This window comes from Aspergillus chevalieri, chromosome 3 (assembly GCF_016861735.1).
Source record: "Aspergillus chevalieri M1 DNA, chromosome 3, nearly complete sequence".
Classification (NCBI taxonomy): domain Eukaryota; kingdom Fungi; phylum Ascomycota; class Eurotiomycetes; order Eurotiales; family Aspergillaceae; genus Aspergillus; species Aspergillus chevalieri.
Genome location: NC_057364.1, coordinates 535,882 through 554,482, shown reverse-complemented (window position 1 = coordinate 554,482; position 18,601 = coordinate 535,882). Strand labels below are relative to the sequence as shown.

The 18,601-nt window shown below is 50.1% G+C and overlaps 9 protein-coding genes across 9 annotated transcripts; 4 read left to right on the top strand and 5 right to left on the bottom strand.

The window, feature by feature from the left end:
• Positions 1-1,782: 1,782 nt before the first annotated feature.
• On the top strand, positions 1,783-3,214 carry ACHE_30195A (uncharacterized protein; the record flags this gene model as incomplete). The annotated part of the gene is made up of 2 exons (XM_043276786.1): positions 1,783-2,157; positions 2,219-3,214. 2 exons carry the CDS (start codon positions 1,783-1,785, stop codon positions 3,212-3,214), a joined length of 1,371 nt encoding a protein of 456 aa, XP_043134730.1.
• Positions 3,215-3,456: 242 nt separating this feature from the next.
• On the bottom strand, positions 3,457-5,278 carry TUB2 (beta-tubulin; the record flags this gene model as incomplete). Its single annotated transcript, XM_043276785.1, has 7 exons — positions 3,457-3,490; positions 3,539-4,689; positions 4,741-4,795; positions 4,859-4,900; positions 4,956-4,981; positions 5,106-5,129; positions 5,267-5,278. The coding sequence occupies 7 exons, from the start codon at positions 5,276-5,278 to the stop codon at positions 3,457-3,459; spliced, it is 1,344 nt and encodes a 447-aa protein (XP_043134729.1).
• A 1,538-nt stretch (positions 5,279-6,816) lies between these two features.
• Positions 6,817-8,061, top strand: ACHE_30193A (Zn(II)2Cys6 transcription factor domain-containing protein; the record flags this gene model as incomplete). The annotated part of the gene is made up of 1 exon (XM_043276784.1): positions 6,817-8,061. One exon carries the CDS (start codon positions 6,817-6,819, stop codon positions 8,059-8,061), a length of 1,245 nt encoding a protein of 414 aa, XP_043134728.1.
• A 132-nt stretch (positions 8,062-8,193) lies between these two features.
• nscD (prenyltransferase nscD) lies at positions 8,194-9,584 on the bottom strand (the record flags this gene model as incomplete). Its single annotated transcript, XM_043276783.1, has 2 exons — positions 8,194-9,324; positions 9,408-9,584. The coding sequence occupies 2 exons, from the start codon at positions 9,582-9,584 to the stop codon at positions 8,194-8,196; spliced, it is 1,308 nt and encodes a 435-aa protein (XP_043134727.1).
• A 622-nt stretch (positions 9,585-10,206) lies between these two features.
• ACHE_30191S (putative short-chain dehydrogenase/reductase family protein) lies at positions 10,207-11,313 on the bottom strand (the record flags this gene model as incomplete). Its single annotated transcript, XM_043276782.1, has 2 exons — positions 10,207-10,327; positions 10,388-11,313. The coding sequence occupies 2 exons, from the start codon at positions 11,311-11,313 to the stop codon at positions 10,207-10,209; spliced, it is 1,047 nt and encodes a 348-aa protein (XP_043134726.1).
• A 467-nt stretch (positions 11,314-11,780) lies between these two features.
• Positions 11,781-13,503, top strand: ACHE_30190A (FAD-binding oxidoreductase; the record flags this gene model as incomplete). The annotated part of the gene is made up of 5 exons (XM_043276781.1): positions 11,781-12,017; positions 12,081-12,294; positions 12,342-12,736; positions 12,796-13,172; positions 13,230-13,503. The coding sequence occupies 5 exons, from the start codon at positions 11,781-11,783 to the stop codon at positions 13,501-13,503; spliced, it is 1,497 nt and encodes a 498-aa protein (XP_043134725.1).
• A 217-nt stretch (positions 13,504-13,720) lies between these two features.
• Positions 13,721-15,618, bottom strand: ACHE_30189S (cytochrome P450; the record flags this gene model as incomplete). The annotated part of the gene is made up of 6 exons (XM_043276780.1): positions 13,721-14,174; positions 14,231-14,604; positions 14,792-14,830; positions 14,879-14,914; positions 14,965-15,207; positions 15,268-15,618. 6 exons carry the CDS (start codon positions 15,616-15,618, stop codon positions 13,721-13,723), a joined length of 1,497 nt encoding a protein of 498 aa, XP_043134724.1.
• A 291-nt stretch (positions 15,619-15,909) lies between these two features.
• ACHE_30188A (uncharacterized protein) lies at positions 15,910-17,224 on the top strand (the record flags this gene model as incomplete). The annotated part of the gene is made up of 9 exons (XM_043276779.1): positions 15,910-15,938; positions 16,004-16,225; positions 16,279-16,460; positions 16,513-16,585; positions 16,643-16,658; positions 16,715-16,778; positions 16,837-16,893; positions 16,947-17,086; positions 17,147-17,224. 9 exons carry the CDS (start codon positions 15,910-15,912, stop codon positions 17,222-17,224), a joined length of 861 nt encoding a protein of 286 aa, XP_043134723.1.
• Positions 17,225-17,697: 473 nt separating this feature from the next.
• ACHE_30187S (cupin domain-containing protein) lies at positions 17,698-18,359 on the bottom strand (the record flags this gene model as incomplete). Its single annotated transcript, XM_043276778.1, has 2 exons — positions 17,698-18,039; positions 18,090-18,359. 2 exons carry the CDS (start codon positions 18,357-18,359, stop codon positions 17,698-17,700), a joined length of 612 nt encoding a protein of 203 aa, XP_043134722.1.
• Positions 18,360-18,601: the final 242 nt, after the last annotated feature.

The window sequence follows — 18,601 nt, the reverse complement described above, 5'->3', positions numbered from 1 at the left end:
TGAATCCTGAGGACATTCATCCAGAGCGTCAAAACAATAAACACATCACTTGGTAGCGGCTGATAATACCATAAATAATCCGCACTCATTGATCACTGTTTGGTTCTCGGTTTTTGCGGCCCTCCCAGATTTTTTCTGACAGACTCCGGCAGAGGATTAGGGCAGAGCTGTCGAATCAGAGACCGGATCATGTTCTCGACTCGTTGCGTGTCTTGGTAGCTGAATTGAAAGTACCAATAGGCATGAGTGTTGGGTGGATTTTGTTCACAGTAGCTCTCAATATCGTTGATAATCGTTGAGCGAAGCACCGATTTCCCACACCCCACAACACCATGCAGCCAAAGTATCTCCCCTGGTGCGGCTTTCCAATTGGTGTATTCTGATGACTTGAGAAGCCAGCTGCCAGTTTCAGAGGAACGATTCTTTTGCGTAAGATTTTGGATTTCATCATAGCGTATTTTGGAAATCCAATCGAGGATATCCCAGTTTTCCTGTCTGCACGTGTTAGTAGGTGCTCCATAATAAACTCACCGTATACGTACTGCGACACCGCGACTCAACAGTCGCCAACATCCTGACCATCTCATCAATCTCCATCAACATATGCTCGGCATCCCGTTTTTGGGCTGTGGCAGATTAGCTTTGGCTCGTCATCGGATAGATCTTCATTGCATTCTCACTTTCGTCCCTGCAGAGATCTTTCCCTCCGCTGAGTATCTGGCGTTTAATCTCTGAAACTGACTTTAGTTGTTCAAGTAGCTTTTCGATAAGAGCAGTGATGCTGTGTCCCACGCGAGCTGCTCAGGAAAGAGTTGATTAATAAGGCATTGGGCGCAATCCAATTGATTTCGTCAACACAGAGAGCGTTCCCCTTTCTTGCTTTTTCCACCTCGGCTGTATACTGAAGAATCGCAACATAGACCTCGAGGAAAGCATTCTCAAACCTTTGATTGCTCCTTCCATCCTGAAATCGTGTGATTGCTATCAATGACAGCGTGATAGGAAAGGGCCTTAACAAGGAACTCGGATGCTCCCATCCCGCGTCACGGCGATCAATGTCGTTTTTGATCAGCTACAAGTCATAAACTGGTATGTCGAATTTCACAGATGAAGAAGTGACCTATGACTGATTGACCGATTCAACTTTTAGGACCAGATCAGCCCAGTCCGAGAAAGATTTCAACCAATGTATCCAAGAATGGGTCTCCTTGAATATCTTTGTCGCACGTCTTACTCGCGTGCAAGCTGCTGCTCTTGGAGAACTTCGCGCTTCGAACACTAAACCAGGCGTTTAGCCAAGATTCAAGTCCCTCGAATGAAGTAGAATATCAGGTCCCCCCTGGGGCTGCTTGGATGAGAATCCGGGGCAAAGAGTTGTATCTCTGGACATCATCTGACACTGAGCCTGGCATCGATCGGAACAAGTGGGATTGGTGGAAGCGAGGTCTTGAGACTTGTTGGGAGTCAGAGACTTTGCGGCCGGAGACGAAGGAGGCAGCTGAAATGGCGTGGCATGAAATGAGCAATCTGGAGACCATAAAGCCATCCTGAAGGAATTAGAAACTAGATAATTACTATGAAAGTATAACAATTTGGGTAGGAAGTGATTTTTGACCGTATATGGATTTCAAATCCTGGTTGTTTATCCCGGGTCAGGATATATAACTATCAGGAACCCGAATAGACAATGCACTATGCAGGGCTCACAGAACAATATACTGACCCGCGCTAGACTTCTCTTTGGAGTACAATATACAGTAAGTTCAGCCCCAAGCTGTACACATGTGTTCTTTTACACACCCTCTGGTTGGTCCTCGGCTGCGGGGAGATCGACACAGGTGTCAAAACAAAAACTCCCCCCCCGCTCTGATTGATATAAACTTCCTCTCAACTTCTCCGTACTCTGTCCAACCGTCCATAATGGAGTCCAATACATCGGTTCTCGTATACATCACTCCCCTCCTCCTCGCCTACCCCCTCCTCACCTCCCTCCTTCGCTTCCGCCGACACCACAACCTCCACGAGCGCTACCACTTCCCAACCCGCGAGTCCTTCTCGCACATGACAGACGACCAAGCCTGGGAGATCCAGAAAGTCCTCGCGCAGTTGGAGTTTCCGTTCATCTATATCAAGGCGCTTCAGTTTGCGCTGTTTAGGGTACCCCCCCTTCACCACCCCCTAAAATAAACAAAACAGACTTGATTAACAAATGCAATAGACATACGGCATCCCCAGCATCTCAACCGTTCTCACAAAAACAACCCAATTCTCTCACCCCGCCACCTCCCTAAAGCGCTACTCTGACACCTCCGCACTAATCCAAGAGTACATCGCGCACTCACCCTCCTCGTCCCGCGCATACACATCCCTCGCGCGAACACGCTTCTTACACGCCGCGTACCGCGCCTCGGGGACCATCCGCGAAGATGACATGCTCTACACACTAGGCCTGTTCGCGATCCAGCCGATCCGCTTCATCGAGAAATTCGAATGGAGGGATTTGAGCGATTTAGAGAAATGCGCGATCGGGACGTTCTGGAAGAGCGTTGGGGATGCACTCGCCATAACCTACGATGCCTTACCTTCCGGTGGCCCAAACGGGAAGGGGTTTAAAGATGGTCTGCACTGGCTCGAGGAAATCACCGCCTGGAGCGATGCGTACGAAGAACGGTGCATGGTCCCCCATATCAAGAACAGGGAAACAGCGGATCAGACTACAGCGGTGTTGGTGTATATGTTGCCGCGGAGTTTGCACCATGTGGGTCTGAAGTTCGTCTCGTTTATGATGGATGAGCGGCTGCGGAGGGCGATGTTGTATGATGCTCCGCCACCACTCTATGCTACGGTCTTCTCTGCGCTTTTGAATACGCGGCGGTTTATTCTTCGCTACTTAACACCTCCGCGGCCATATTTCATGCGCTACATGTCTCTTACTGAAACGCCGGATGAGGATAACCGGATCTTTATGACGCAGTGGGATGCTGCGCCGTATTATGTTAAGCCGTCGCTCTGGAATAGATGGAGTCCAACTGCTTGGGTTACTTGGATGCTTGGACGGCCTTTGCCTGGGGACGAGGGGGAGAGGTATTATCCCCGTGGGTATCGAATTGAGGATGTTGGGCCGAGGTATTTCGAGGGAAAGGGTGGGAAGTCCATGGCGGAGTTTGTGGAGGAGTTAAAGATGGCGAGGACTGGGGGGTGTCCGTTTCATTAAGCGTATTTGATGGTTACGATTCACGAGTTATGATGATTTCGGCTTGAATACACGGTGGTGAGATAAGTTCGAGCAAGAATAAACTGTACTATGTCCTATTCAATAGTTTTACGACCACTGGTCACAATTAAAAACATGAAAGAAATTAAGTGCGCTCGAACAAATTGTGAGGCTAGGCCTCGTAGAGAACGTGAGCAGGGTATTAACGGAGCAAAACTCAATTTACATCACTAGACCAGGATTTACTCCTCACCCTCGAGAGGCTCCTCCTCAGCGCTGCGAGAGTTAGCAATTGTGCATCAGTCATAGAGTAGGGAAACTTACTAATCCTCCTCACCCTCGGAGATGGAGGCGTCCTGGTACTGCTGGTACTCAGAGACAAGGTCGTTCATGTTGCTCTCAGCCTCAGTGAACTCCATCTCATCCATACCCTCACCAGTGTACCAATGCAAGAAAGCCTTGCGGCGGAACATGGCAGTGAACTGGTCACCGACACGCTTGAAGAGCTCCTGGATCGAGGTCGAGTTACCGACAAAGGTGGACGACATCTTGAGGTTGCGGGGAGGAATCGAGCAAAGAGCGGTCTGGACATTGTTGGGAATCCACTCGACGAAGTAGGTCTGGTTCTTGTTCTGGACGTTGCGCATCTGGTCCTCGACCTCCTTCATGGAGACCTTACCGCGGAAGATGGCCGAACAGGTAAGGTAGCGGCCGTTGCGGAAGTCCGAGGCGGCCATCATGTTCTTGGGGTCGAACATCTGCTGGGTCAACTCGGGGACGGTGACGGCGCGGAAGCCGTGGCTGCTGCGGCTGGTGAGGGGAGCGAAGCCAACCATGAAGAAGTGGAGACGAGGGAAGGGAACCATGTTGACGGCCAACTTGCGGAGGTCCGAGTTGAGCTGACCAGGGAAACGGAGACAGGTGGTGACGCCGGACATGACGGCGGAGACCAGGTGGTTCAGGTCACCGTACGAGGGGTTGGAGAGCTTGAGGGTACGCATGCAAATGTCGTACAGAGCCTCGTTGTCAATACAGAAGGTCTCGTCCGAGTGCTCAACAAGCTGGTGGACGGAGAGGGTAGCGTTGTAAGGCTCGACAACGGTGTCGGAGACCTTGGGGGAAGGAACGACGGAGAAGGTGGCCATCATACGGTCGGGGAACTCCTCACGGATCTTGGAGATCAGGAGGGTACCCATACCGGCACCGGTACCACCACCGAGGGAGTGAGTGATCTGGAAACCCTGGAGGCAGTCACAGGCCTCAGCCTCACGACGGACAACGTCGACAACATTGTCAACGAGCTCAGCACCCTCAGTGTAGTGACCCTTGGCCCAGTTGTTACCGGCACCGGACTGACCGAAAACGAAGTTATCGGGACGGAAGAGCTGGCCGAAGGGACCGGCACGGACGGCGTCCATGGTACCGGGCTCAAGGTCGACGAGGACGGCACGGGGGACATATTTGTTGTTGGAGGCCTGTCACTGTCAGAACTGTTTCCCACACAGACACGAATGAATTAGGCAAACCTCGTTGAAGTAGACGTTCATACGCTCCAACTGGAGGTCGGAGGAGCCATTGTAGCTGCAATCCATTTAGATATCCATATCCGATACGCGTCCATCTCGGAGACCCGACTGTACTTACACACCAGAGCCGTCGAGACCGTGCTCGCCGGAGATAGTCTGCCTGTGATACTGTTAGTATATCACCCAATCTGACTCTGATTATAATGCGGACATACCAGAAAGCAGCACCTATTTGGTTGCCCTATATGCCCAACCCGAGTTTAGCCTCAGCACGATCCAACCCGTGTTTACCACCACCACCACCCCGCAAAACACGACTCATAACTACCACAAATCCCAACAATCGAGAATCAATCGGTACTTACACACTGGCCGGTTTGGAGGTGAACCTATAGCAAAGACATTCCAGTTAGCATCCTGTGTCTGGTATGTGGATGTATATTCGAACGGGTGGGGTTCCGGTTCAGGGGAATGCCAGCACGCGTCTGGATGTGAAACACCAGCGATTAGGGACGAGAAGACGTACAATCTCACGCATCTTGGAGGTGATTTTGGCGGTTTGATTAGAGGAAACGGCTTGAAAAGGGCGTATGGATGGGGAATGGAAGAGAGAGAGAGAGCCAGGAGAGTCGGTCGAAAGAGGACAACAACAACAGGAGAAGAGCCTGACAAAGCGGTGAGCGGGTTTGTTGTGGGTGCGGTGGGCCAATCAGGGGTGATCTTCCATTTCCGGTTAATGCGGTCACGGGGTAGCTGAGTCAGCTATCAGCGGTCAACACGGACCACATCAATAACTGCACATGAATTATTGATCGCGTTATTGCAATAGTACAACTACGGTGTACAAGCACATAGGACAATTCGCTGGCTGCTTGTGCTCCGTCGATATGGCCAAGTACTTGTATACGAGTGGCAACCATGTGATGCCTAGTTACTAAGCAATTGCATAAGGCTATGCACCAGCGTTGTGCCCTAACAAACACACTGTACCACTCGGTTCGAGCTATGCATCGTAATAGTTGCACCCAAACTTGCAGCTAGACCTGCAAATACTCGATTAATATAACGTGCATACTAATCTCGTAATGTGCCACGCACTGCAGTCCGACATGCAACATGCAAACATGCAGCCTCGTAGTACCCCAGGAACAACACCACATATACGAGACTCCTCGAGTACCTGGAGGATGCCAAGTACCCATGCAGTTGAATTGTCAACTCGACCATTCACAACGAAGAAAAGGTGCTGATTGCCCAACCAACATACACGATCGACGTGTTGAACCTACTACGTAGAGCATATGTGGATCATTTAGAACCGGACTAATCAAACTTTAGCGTACCTTTCATATGCATAAGGAGTAGGCTAGCTGTAGCAAATCAAGTAACAGCAGCTGAGCTGCCACTATTCAAAGAAAATTGACTTTTGTGAAGCCGTTCCGGCCCGGTTCGTTATCAAAAGTACTATCCCATCATGTAAGATCAGTTCGACGAGAGATTTTTGCTATTGGATAGGAATGCACCAAAGAAAGATAACAAGATAATATGTCAGTGAGATAAAGGAATCAGGGACGGCGCATTTCCACTCCAGTGAGGTAAGACTTGCAGTCCTGGATAACCAGCGCGGATAGCGCTAACATTTCTTGATGCAAACCGTATAGGCGTCTGACCGGACCAGGGTTGTTTGCCCTTGGCGGCGATACCGCAGCTGAGTAGCTGAGTACAAAGTCGTACATGGAATGTGAGATTAGACTGGGAAATAAAAAAGCAAACAAATGGACAAAAGGTACTAGTTTTTAAGGAGACAATCGGGATGTATAGATGTTTTGCATGGACAATTGTTCATTGTTGAATGGTTAATTGGACACAACGAAGCTGCAGCAATATTGATAGCTCCACTCATTTGTCAAGGATCCTCGATTCTTTATGCCAGTGTCAGACAAGGATATGCATGTAAGCTGCATCCCATCACCTCCAGGGTTCCTTTTCGAGTACATCCTCGCACAGGATTTAAGATAGATCTTTGTCCAATTCGAAGCACAGATACTCACCTCTTCCTGATAGTCAACGAGAAAAATGGACGGCAAAACTTACAAGCTACGTGCCTCTTGCAACGCCTGCAACGAGTCCAAAGTACGTTGCAGCCAGACGAAACCAACCTGCGCTCGATGCGAGAGAAACAAGACAACCTGTGTCTATGGCTTGTCCCGTCGGACTCACAAAGATGCGCCCCCGATTTCCATGCCGCATTCGCACTCACACTCGCATTCGAGTTCACACTCAAATTCGCATTCCGGGTCGAGACGCTCCTCGGTACACATCCCAAACGCTAATGCTACCGCTACGACTACCGCCAATTACACCGGAACCACCACGCCATTTATGCCACTAAGCGAAAATCCTATGACATCCTATCCCCCGCAGCCGAGCGTTGACCAGTTCTTTGCACAACAACAGCCGCACCACCAGCAACCCTCCACAGCAGGCCCAGGCCCAGGGATACTCTCACCTACCAACCTCGATCTCCCCAGCTTTATGACGCCCCTCCCAACGCCAAACGAAGACCACACCAATTCGCTATTCTCATCTTTCGGCAACTTCGCCGCCGGGGTCGGGAACGTGAACAGCAGCGGCAGCAACATTCTCACCCCGCTGACGAACACCCCCGGAACCGGCACCAGTGCGAGTACCAGCACGGATATGTTCCAACAGCCGCAGATTCAGAACTGTACCTGCCACGCGGGGGTTATGGAGCAGCTCGCGTGCATGTCTCAGCCAGCCCGCAACGAGGAGAGAAGATTATCGCTGGATGTACAACTCTCACAGCTGAAGCGGTGCATTATAGCCTCCGAAGCGTCTATGGGCTGCAGTCACCATGGGAATGGGGATACTGAGCCGATTAACATCATTACTGTAGCTGTGCTGGTTGGGCGTGTGATCGACGAGTTTGAATTAATGCTCAACGAGCGGATAGGCCGCGGATCAGCAATAGGGCGAGGCAGAAGTCTGTCTTTGGATGAAGTAACAATCAGCATCAGAGAGCCCAGGCTGTCATGGGGTGTTTTAGAACTGGAGGACGACGATGAGTTCGAACTAAGACAGCGGCTGTATCTGCTGTATTTCCGCAAACTTGAGCGCTTGCTCGGTCAGTTAAATGTGTTTGTTCGGACATTGCATGATGCAAGAGGTGGGGGCGGGACTTGCAGTACCACGTTCGTCATGGCATGTGAATATATCCATCTGTGGCTGGAGAAGAAAGCTGAGGGCGTCAAGAGGTTGTTTTCCGCTGCTGATGAATGTACGGGCAGGATTCCCGGTTAGATTGCAACAGGGTTCCGGGTCAGGAGAGGAACAGTTTGTAATCGTTTGTAATTAGCAACATAATCTCGGGTTATGTATTCGGAGGTATACTGAACGATATATATCATCATATTCCACATCTCATTTCCATATTTACACCACAGATTTCTGCGCACGCCTAACCTGCTCATACGTCTCCGGAGCCAAATACGTCGTCACCTCAATCTCCCCATTCTTCGCCAACAAACAAGCGATGTACCGCTGCAGGCCCCGATCCTTTGCCAAATCCCGGTGTTCGGCCAGACTGTAGGCCAAGTCCAGATACTGCTGGCAGTACGCGCCTCGGCCGTGCGCTTCCATCCAGCCCGTGAGCGCCTTCGCCAGGTCGAGATCGCTCTTGCAGTATCGACGGATGGGAATGTAGAAGCGGATCTCGGGCAGGGTCGCACCGGGGGCAATGTCGAAGTAGTATAAGTATCCGGACATTAGCTCCGGATGGCCGTCTGTGTCCATATCGCCGGTGACATCTTCCTCGACGATGGGTGGCTCTCCATCTTCGGGGAAGTCGGGCGACTGGCCGGTTATGGCGTTGAGGAGGTCGCGGAGAGCGAGGAATTGTGCCTCCAGGCCTTCGCGGTAGACGCGTCCGCCAATCGACAAGATCTCGCGGACGGATGTGAAGGTGCGGTGGGGCGACTGGAAATAGAACTTGAGACGGCCGCCCTTGATGTTGTCGACGGCCAGATGGTATGGGTTCAGGAGCTTGCCCTCATGGCTTGTCTTCAGGAACTCATAGACGACATCCAGCGCCTTGCTCTCGGGGTAATAGCCGCGGATAGCCTTGTCCCAGTCCGCCAGTGTAAAGTGACCCGTCTCCAGCTTGCGCGGCGCGTAGTATGTCTTGAGCAACAGACCCTTGCTCAGAAACTCGAATGCAAGAGCGGTACTGGAGAATTGCAACGGCACACCATCGTCGACTGCTTTCATCAACACTGACCTATCATGGTCGAACAGGGTAGACATGAAGTAGTCCGTCGGGGCAAGATCGACGCCCGGCACAAACTGGCTGAGTTTGTGTAGCAACTCGCGGAAGGCGAGCTGGTTGAGCGGGTCCAGCTTTGTGCCTGTGAACTCGCTCATGGGTTCCATAGTATACCGTACGTCAGGCGCCTTGGTCTTGGTGTTCCATTTCCACGAGTACTCAATTGGAGACCCGTCGACGGACAGCTGTGACGGCCATTTGGCTGCCACACCACTTGCAGGAGCTGGTCCCAGGTATGGAATCTGCCAGCAGCACGCACGTAATTAGCCCAGGTTAATTACGAAGTACAAGGGGCAAATAGATTAAAGAAACAAAGGACCCATACCGCCCAATGATAGTGGAACAAAAGAGTGTTGTACTGTCTCTCAATAGGGTAGCCAGCCGCCTCCAACAACACAGCTAGCTGACGCCCTGTCACCTTCCACCAGAAGTCCTGATCATGATTGCGCGAGGGCAGCAGTTGCATCAGCGTCTCCCATGTTTTCGTCGTTTGCAAAGCCATCTTGACAGATAACTGTTGACGAGCTGAGCACGACCCAATTGGCCTTGATCGTATTTGTACTATCTTTACTTTAAAGCGATTACTGAGTGTCAGTTCCAACCAGAACCATATCTCCGGTCCTTTTTCTCGTCAACTAGTTCCCGAAACATGTCTGATAACCGCCGGTGACAGGTTCTGGATCGGGCGTCGGGAATGGTGACCCCCGGTACCTCAGACATGGTACGTAATCGTTGAGTTCGAGATTCATGTACTCCTGTCAGTTGGGCCAGTTAGGCACTTACACAGCTGACAGTTGCGTATCGCCCAGGTTAACATGCGTAGCCCGGGGTACCCGGACTCGGCGGTGGAGTCGGGGACTCGAAATGATTTCAGTGCTCGCGGTTGCGGCGGGAACGACTGGGATGTGACAGTGGGAGATTTTTACTACAGTTTCTGATTTGGAATTGAACCCTGGCACCGGCAATGTGTGTTGTCCCGTCCCCTGCATACGTTGCGTTTGGGGTTGTACACACATTTCGTGCTTACGCCACGTGACTAACGGCACGTGATTATTGGCGCTCAAGTAGATATTGTCCGCTTTTGAGATGGGAGGTTATTACATTGGTGCTATAGACAAATAGAATTATTTGGAGAGGCTATCAATAATCTCCCTGGCTCCTGCAAATGAGAGCTCATCCATGGTCTCTTCCCATAGTTTCAAACCTAACTGCAAACCTTCAGGCTTGTATATCAATGGTGACATACTGTATTATTGTAAGCACAACATTGCCTATAGGAGCTGTTTCAGGCGGGAAAGAACTCACGGTTTTAGCTTCGCATCCTCCACATACTGCCCATGCACGCTCGCACCCAAGACAGGACTGGCAGCCGCGTGAACAAACACGCGAGCACCAACCGAGCAAGAACGACCAAATATACGACTAACCACATTAAAAATATGGCCTATAAGATGGCCTTGTCCCTCACGCGAAAGTTCCGAGCCATGACACAAGCCACAATTAGTGGTCGTGATGAGGACGGCATCCGGGGACACTCGTTTCGCCAATTCCGTCACAAAGAACTGGCCCAGAACCTTAGATGTGCCGTAGCGCTCTAGGAAGTCCCATTTTGGGGTCATTTTCTGCTTGAATGTGGGAAGGATGGGGTTGGATTTTCTCTCCTTGAACTTGGCCCAAGCGGCCAGGTCTGAGGATACAAGCACGATCCGCCCGGGAGTGCTACCGGTCTTCTTTTCCTTAACGATGGGCGCTAAAAGAGTAATTAGGAGAGCATTGGCGAGGTAGTTGACGTGGATACTCTCTTCGTAGCCCGTGGTAGCGACCATAGTCTGGTTGACCTTGTAGAGACCAGCATTGAGGACTACGATGTCCAGCCGCGGCAGGGTCTTAGCGCGCTCCGCAAAGCTCATAACAGACTCATAGGATGCAAGATCCAGAGGCCACACCTCAATCTCGGTAGCCCGCGCATCCCGGCCCTCAAGCAGCTCTTGACGCGCGGCTTCACCTCTCTCCATCCTCCGCACAGCGAGAATGACCTTGCATCCCAGATCTAGAAGCTGACGGGCGGTTTCCAACCCCAAGCCGCCATTGGCGCCGGTGACGATGGCTGTTTTACCGCTTAGATCAACATCGCGGCGGGTGAGGGGAGGGGGTGTGACGAATAGTTGGCTGTGGAACAGGCGGAGAATGCCCGCTTCTTTTTCCGGCGAGATGTCGAAGTTAACGGCCATATTGAAATTGAGAAGAGACGGTGAAGTACAAGTACGGACGAGGCGGGCTTTGGTAGTCTTTAACAATCGCTTACATTACTGCACTCCTTGGGTGCAGGGGCTCTTTGTTTGTCTGCCGATCGGTCGCCATCTTCTATTTTTATTTCCTTTTTCTGAAGATAGAGCTGCTACAACGTTATATTTGAAATAGACAGCCATGGATCTCAGCTATTATTACAAATTTCCGTGCGTGATACATGTATACATCCATTTGATTAAGATTTCATTGGTACTTTAGGGCTCGGGATCACTGTATTGACTATAATACTGTATTCGGGTATCATCGGAGTCGCCGATCATCGCCGTCATATCACCTTCTTTCCTAATGCGGACATCCCGAGGTTGTACACGTACAAAAACATCCAAAAAGCTGTTATGGCTTGTAAACAGTTGCACCTGTTTCTACTGCACATTATAGACGACACGCAATGCGCAGAAACATTCTGACATTCCTGGCCTGTTCATGGCTCCTCGCAGCCCATGCGGCCTCGGTCAATCTCAAGTCTTTGCTTTTGGACAGCAACATTCAATGGGCATCAGACACGGTTATCAGCTTCCCAGATACCCCTGACTTTGAAGAAGCTACAGTGAGGTGGAACAGTTACAACGCCCCGACATACGCGGGTGCTATCAGTCCGGCAGACGAGGAGGATGTGGTCAAAGTTGTGCGTGAGATTTAATCGAGAATCCCAAGTTTGTAGACAAATGTTGATTTTATATGTACATAGGTCAAACTCGCCAAAGAGCACAATGTTCCATTTCTCGCGACTGGCGGCCGCCATGGCTGTACCGACATGGTCGGGCTTCAAAACGGCCTCGCCATTGACTTGAGCCAGATCAACTCGTATACGTTAGACAGCGATGATGCGACTATAACTGTTGGTGCTGGAAGTACCTTTGGCCAATTCCAGAATGCTATTTATGATGCTGGTTTTATGATCCGTACGCTCGTTTACTCTCTCATGAATTCAGGTACTGACATGAAATAGAAAGCGGATCCGTCACCTGCCCTGGCTTTATTGGTATAACACTTGGTGGCGGTATTGGTCGTTATACTGGTATCTTCGGCTTGGAAATCGATGCCTTGGTTTCGGCTCGTATCGTTACCGCGGATGGGGAAGTTCTCACCATATCGGAAGCGGAGAATGAGGAGCTGTTCTGGGGTGTTCGCGGTGCTGGATTTAACTTCGGCATTGTTATATCGGCTACATATAAACTGCACAGACTTGCTGATAATAATAACGGGGAAATCCTGACTGCCGACTTTATTATTCCTGCGAACAAGACTTTGTTTTACTTTGACTGGCTGGAATCGCTTAGTGAGACGCTTCCCCTCCATGCCGCTGGTGTAAGTCGGTTTCAATTTGATAGTACTACTAAGGAGGTAAGTCCAATCTCGTCGCTATCAAACAGTTACACACCAAGCTGACAATTCGATAATAGGGCCAAATCGGAGCAAACTGGGTGTTTATTGGACCAGAAGACGAGGGCCGCGAATTTTTAAGCCCCATCCTAGAGCTCCAACCCTCCGTTTCCATGCTCTCATATGTGCCGTGGAACAAGCTAATCGAGACAGCCGGTGGAGGCCAGGGCGCCATGCTTTGCGAGGCACGTGCACCCCGGAGTCTGTACACCGGTCAGATGCGCAAATACACGGCCTCGACCTTACAAGAGACATTTGACAAGATAACCACTCTCTGGGAGACTTATCCCGGGCTTGCGCATACGTCGCTCAACTTCGAGGCATTTCCCAACCATGCCGTCGCTGCCGTTCCTGATGACGCGACTGCGTATCCCTGGAGAGATGCTATTGGTTGGTTGTAAGCGTTCCTGAATTATCCCATCAAAAAGACAAGCATATTAACGCGGATGCACAGCCAATTCGAAGTAATCTCCCTGGACGGAGTCGGAAGCGACTCTTTCAACGCCGGGGAGCAAACCGGCCAAGCGCTTCGAGATAGCTGGGTGCGGACTTCAGGTTACGAAAACCACACCATCTATGTCAACTATGCTCGTGGCGATGAGACTCTGGAACAAAAATACGGCGCAAGCAAATTGCCACGTTTGGCAGCGTTGAAAAAGCAGTATGATCCTGATAATGTCTTTGGGTGGAATAATGCTTTGCCTACTGAGTATCCTGGTTCGGGGTGAGGTTATGTATATAGCTCGTTGGCTGGAGATGTGTACATTTGGTAGATAAAAGACGAGAGGTTGCTTGACAGAGGATTCCAAAAATGAGTCTAGTTTCTTCGCAAATGAGATGCTTATTTCAGCTCCAGCCATTATGTCGGCTAGCTAAAAGCGGTAGAATATGCTATTTTCATGCATATATGGGTCCCAAGTGTCTCATAAGAGAACCAAGAAGCTACTACGCAACAATCTCGTAGTCCCTCCAAATTAACCCCTCAGGAACAGTTCTCCATTGCATATCCCCATCAAGCAACTCCAACACCTTCCCCCATTCTTCCCTCACCCGTCGAGCCTTATCCTCACTCCTAGGAACAATCCTCGCCGGAAACACATTTGGCTGAGTAAATGCGCCATCAGCAAGATCATCCATATTGGGGAAGATCTCCAGCTTCGTGACCGGATCAATAGTCCTCTTGAAATCAAACGCCCAAAGCAAACGAGAAATGCTCAGGAAAAGAGACCGCTCTGCGATGTGGATACCCTGGCATTTGCGCCGACCTGCACCAAAGGCGAAATGATCCCGGCTGACTTCTGTGTTGGCCGCGCTTTGTGGGTAATACTCGTGGTCCATATAGCGTCTAGGATCGAAGGTTCGGGGATTCGGGTATTGTTCGGGGTTGTTGTGAACGGCCCTGTAAGACATGGGATAAGCCACGCCATTTTGCATCCATGTGCCAGAAGTCCATACCAAACATTCATTAGGATAGTCGCCTTATTCGGTATCCGATACCCCAGATACACATCATCGCGAGTAGCAGCATGAGGCAACCCCAGCAGGAACCCCGGCATCCACCGTAGTGTTTCCCTCGCACACGCCCGAACATACGGTAGATCAGGAACGTCGTTTAGATCCGGGAGACCGTCTCCGCAGACGCGGTCAATCTCTGCTTGAGCTATTTTGGCAACGGATGGGAAGATGGTGATGGCTTGGATGAAGCCGACGAGAACTCCGGCTGTTGTCTCGGAACCGGCTTGCAGGAGGGACCCGCCGATATAGGCGGCGAAGTCGTCGGAGAAGGATTCTTCTTTTTGGAGCTTTACGAGGTCGACGCAGACGCATGGCTGTGATGGTTTTCTGGTATGAGTATATGAAGGGAAGGGGAATTATGTTGGGTGCAGGGGTGCATGCCTTGGCTGTCCCGTCCTGCAGTTTTCTCCTGGTCTCGAAATAATGGTCCCGGAATAGTGTAATCTCTCTTTGGTGTAGCTTTTTTGCTTCTCGTTTGACAGGAAGAAAGAAGTCAGGAACCTTCCTGAGGAAGGGGAAGAAGTCCATGAGCCCGGCGATCTAAACACAATTAGCAATGTTCCAGAGGAATTAATTTTAAAGACTAACTGGAGAAGCAACCAACTCCCAACTCTCATCAAATATCTACAGAGAGTCAATTTACTAGGCCATCCATATGTAGACAGTGTACATACATCAAAGCTCTCCTTGAATCGGGGATCATGAATGGTGGTTGTGCGGAAGCCAAATGTCATCTGGGTTGTCAAAGAGGCAGAGAACCGGCGCATATGTTCGATAAAGCTTTCGGGCTTTTCTAAAAAGTCAAGGAGCATCCGCTTAGTCTCTAGGTCCTGATATGGCACGTAAGTGCGTGCAGTCGCGAGGTTGAGAATACGGTGCCCGAGCTTCCGGGCCATTTTCCACGTTTCGCCATTGTGCTAGCAAGAATGAAGACAGTTAGAACCAGGAGCAAGTAAATAACAGAGCCAATTACATACCATCCACAAGATTCTAAGCCCTCCGCTGATGGTGTCCTGGGCGATGAAAGACTCCGGCCTGGAAGCATAGATGGCACCCCGTTTATCCACGAGCTCTCTGATGGCATCATCCGTGTTGAGAACAATCATAACCTTCGTCCCCAGCATAAGTGAGTAGACTGGTCCATACTGACGAGCCCATTTTTCAAACTGTATATGACGCTTCGCCTTTGGGATCTGGTGCAGGTTGCCAAGGATGGGGAGCGTGGGCGGTCCAGGGGGATAGTCTTTGGGTCTTTGGCCTATGAGGCTTAGTCGCCAAAGGGCTGTTAGAAGCACAGCCAGTAGAATGGCCGATGAAGCGGATATCATAGTGATAATTGAGTCTTGAACATAGGGTGGAAGGGTTGTAGAGCTGCATAAGTCTTATGGGTGTATAGCGCTTGCTTACGCTGACGTATCAGAACTGCGAAATTCAGCTCGGGAATGGGCCTTTGTATTGCTGAAATGGCGGGAGCTGACTGCATACCCGACCCCGGTCTTGTGTTCCCGAGTCTTACATATTGCAGAAATACTCGGCCAGTTTGAAATCAGCCTATTATATGAGTAGAAATACAGCGTGTATGATGAGCCGCTGAATCTACAACCCAAGGTCCCATCAAAATGTCTACGAAATTTGCTCTTGTCACCGGGTACTCACCCATAACTTCTAGTATGTCCCGTTTTCTATTGTTCATGCTAACGCGAAATAATATAGGTGCGGTCAGGGTGGCATTGGCGAGGCCCTCGTCACTGAGTACACTCGTCGCGGCATTTATGCCATTGCGACTGTGCTTCCTGGGGAGTCAAGCGACCATCTCACGCGAGCCGGTATTACTTTCTTTCCTTTGGACGTCACCAAGGAGAAATCTGTCGTGGAGCTAAAAGCTCGTGTGCAGAAGCTTACGGATGGGCGTCTAGATGTCCTCGTCAATTGCGCGTGCGTTCTTCCTTGTCCTTTCCCCGCATTATCCACTACTGAATATGAAGCAGTGGCATCGCGTACACCATGACAGCCATTGACACAGATGTCACTGCCGTACAGCGCATGTTCGACATCAATGTCTTCGGCCCTATGCGAATGGTGCATCACTTCCACGATATGATTATCAAAGCCACCGGGGCAATTGTAAACATTGGCTCAATCGGAGGAGTTGTTCCGTACTTATATGGATGTAAGCATACCTATTTCATTATTCCCAACAAGAAACTGACTCAACGACATAGCATCGTATAATGCAACCAAGGCAGCGCTTCAACACTGGTCGAACACTCTGCGTGTTGAGATGGCCCCATTTGAGTAAGAATTTCGGAATTGCGCATTATCATAGAATGGCCAAGCTGACTTGTGATAAAGTGTCAGGGTTATTACAGTATGCTCGTCCTATTCCTTATGACAGCCGCACGCTAATCAACTATCGCTCATCAGGTAATATCGGGAGAGGTCGCTACCAACATTCTGAAGAACGATGCGCATAGACGGCTACCAGAAGGTATGTCTATCTTTCTTGACTGCGTTCAACTGCATATGTTCTGACCTCAATTACCAAGGATCGTACTACACTCCTCTTGCGGAGCATTTCCAGCAGCACGTCACAAGAACCCCGCGTAAGAATTCCAATACTAAAACAAAACTGCACCGAGATTAACAAATATCGCAGCCGGAACCACTGATAGATTCCAGTATGCCGCGAAAGTTGTCGCAGAGAGCTTAAACTCATCCCCGTCGGCGTGGTTTTGGTACGGTAGCCAGACCACTCTCATTCGTGTTCTCGATATGTTTTGCTGGCGCACAATTTGGGTATGCCGTTATTCATTCCGTTCTTGCCCTGGTGAGGTATAGCGCAGCTAATGATTTCAGGACTCCATATTTTGGAGGATGTTTGATTTGGGGAAGCTGAAAGAGGCTCATTCCGCAAAGGTCAAGAAACAGGTGTAATGTAAATAGAAGTAACTATAGGGTAAATAATAGTGTGATTATTAAAGGCTCAGATAAAACTCATGCTAACCAGCTGACCGTGGATAGTTACACTATGGAATTTTTGTGGTATATCGTTAGACACTTCATTCTATATAAAATCGATATGGCAACTACCTGCTAGGTGAAGTCAGATATCTTGGTCTATGAGCGTATGCCTGACACATATGAGCCTTTTGAATCTGATAACATAACATGAACGAGCAATCGTGACCTGATAAAGGGCAGACTATGTCACGTGCTGCACCAGAATCACATGATAGTCAAACGATGGTGATTACGAAATAGGAAGGCGGACTCCAGCATCTTAACCAAACTCTCCAACAAACAGTCCAGCCATGAAATTCTCCTTTACACTACACATATCACAAAAGTTTTTGCAAGCTTTATATTCATATCTGAGCCTAGATACACATGCACTACAGGTCGTCCATCTAACCACCACGTCCTTCATAGTCCTTGGCGAGGGAGCCCAGGTAACCCTCCATCTTCTTGCCATTCACATACACATCGTTGCAGTCGAGCAGAACAAAAAGCATACGACCCGGGAGAGTACCATTGCCGGTGATGTTGATCCACTTGTGAGCAGTGGCCCGTTGAACGCTGATGTCGCCAGGACGCATGATGCGCTCCTCGCCCGAGTCCAGGACCATCTTGAAAACACCCTCAATGACAACGCCGTAGTCGAGACTGACAGCGCGGTGCAGCGGGGACTCCACGCCCGGAGCAAAGTCGATTAGGCGTGCCACTGAGCCGTTTTTGACGTGAATACCGGGCTGAGAGCTGTCAACATCACGTCCCAAAAGAAGGAGAAAGGAGAACTCACCTCAGTGCTCCTGGCAAACTCAATATCGTGGTCACCGTTAAGCTCGACAGGGGTCTCCTTGGTCGAGTAAATAATGTTGGCAATCGCTTGCTTCTCGCCCAATGTGCGGTGGTGGTCACCGATATCAGTGGACAAGAACACGGAGCGACCCTCCGAATCATGGCCTGTGATGTGACGCACGACACGGGGGAGACCGGCAATGGGATGCTGCTCCGTACCATAGCTGACAAAGTTGTAGCCAGCAGGAGGGGTTTCGGTCTGTTCAGCCATTTTGCTTATGCGTTGAGTATCAAGAATGGAATACGGATAAAGAGAAACGGCTGGTGTGATGGTACATATATGATGAACGTCCCATGGATAGTTAAATAAGTGATGACTCCAGACAGAGAAACCCCCGGCCTGGACAAAGACTATGCATGCCCGAAGACCTTGAGATTCTCGGGGAAGTTATCGGGCATGTAAAACGAGCCATTACCGATACACATTACAAGAAGTAGATGGGGATTGATGAT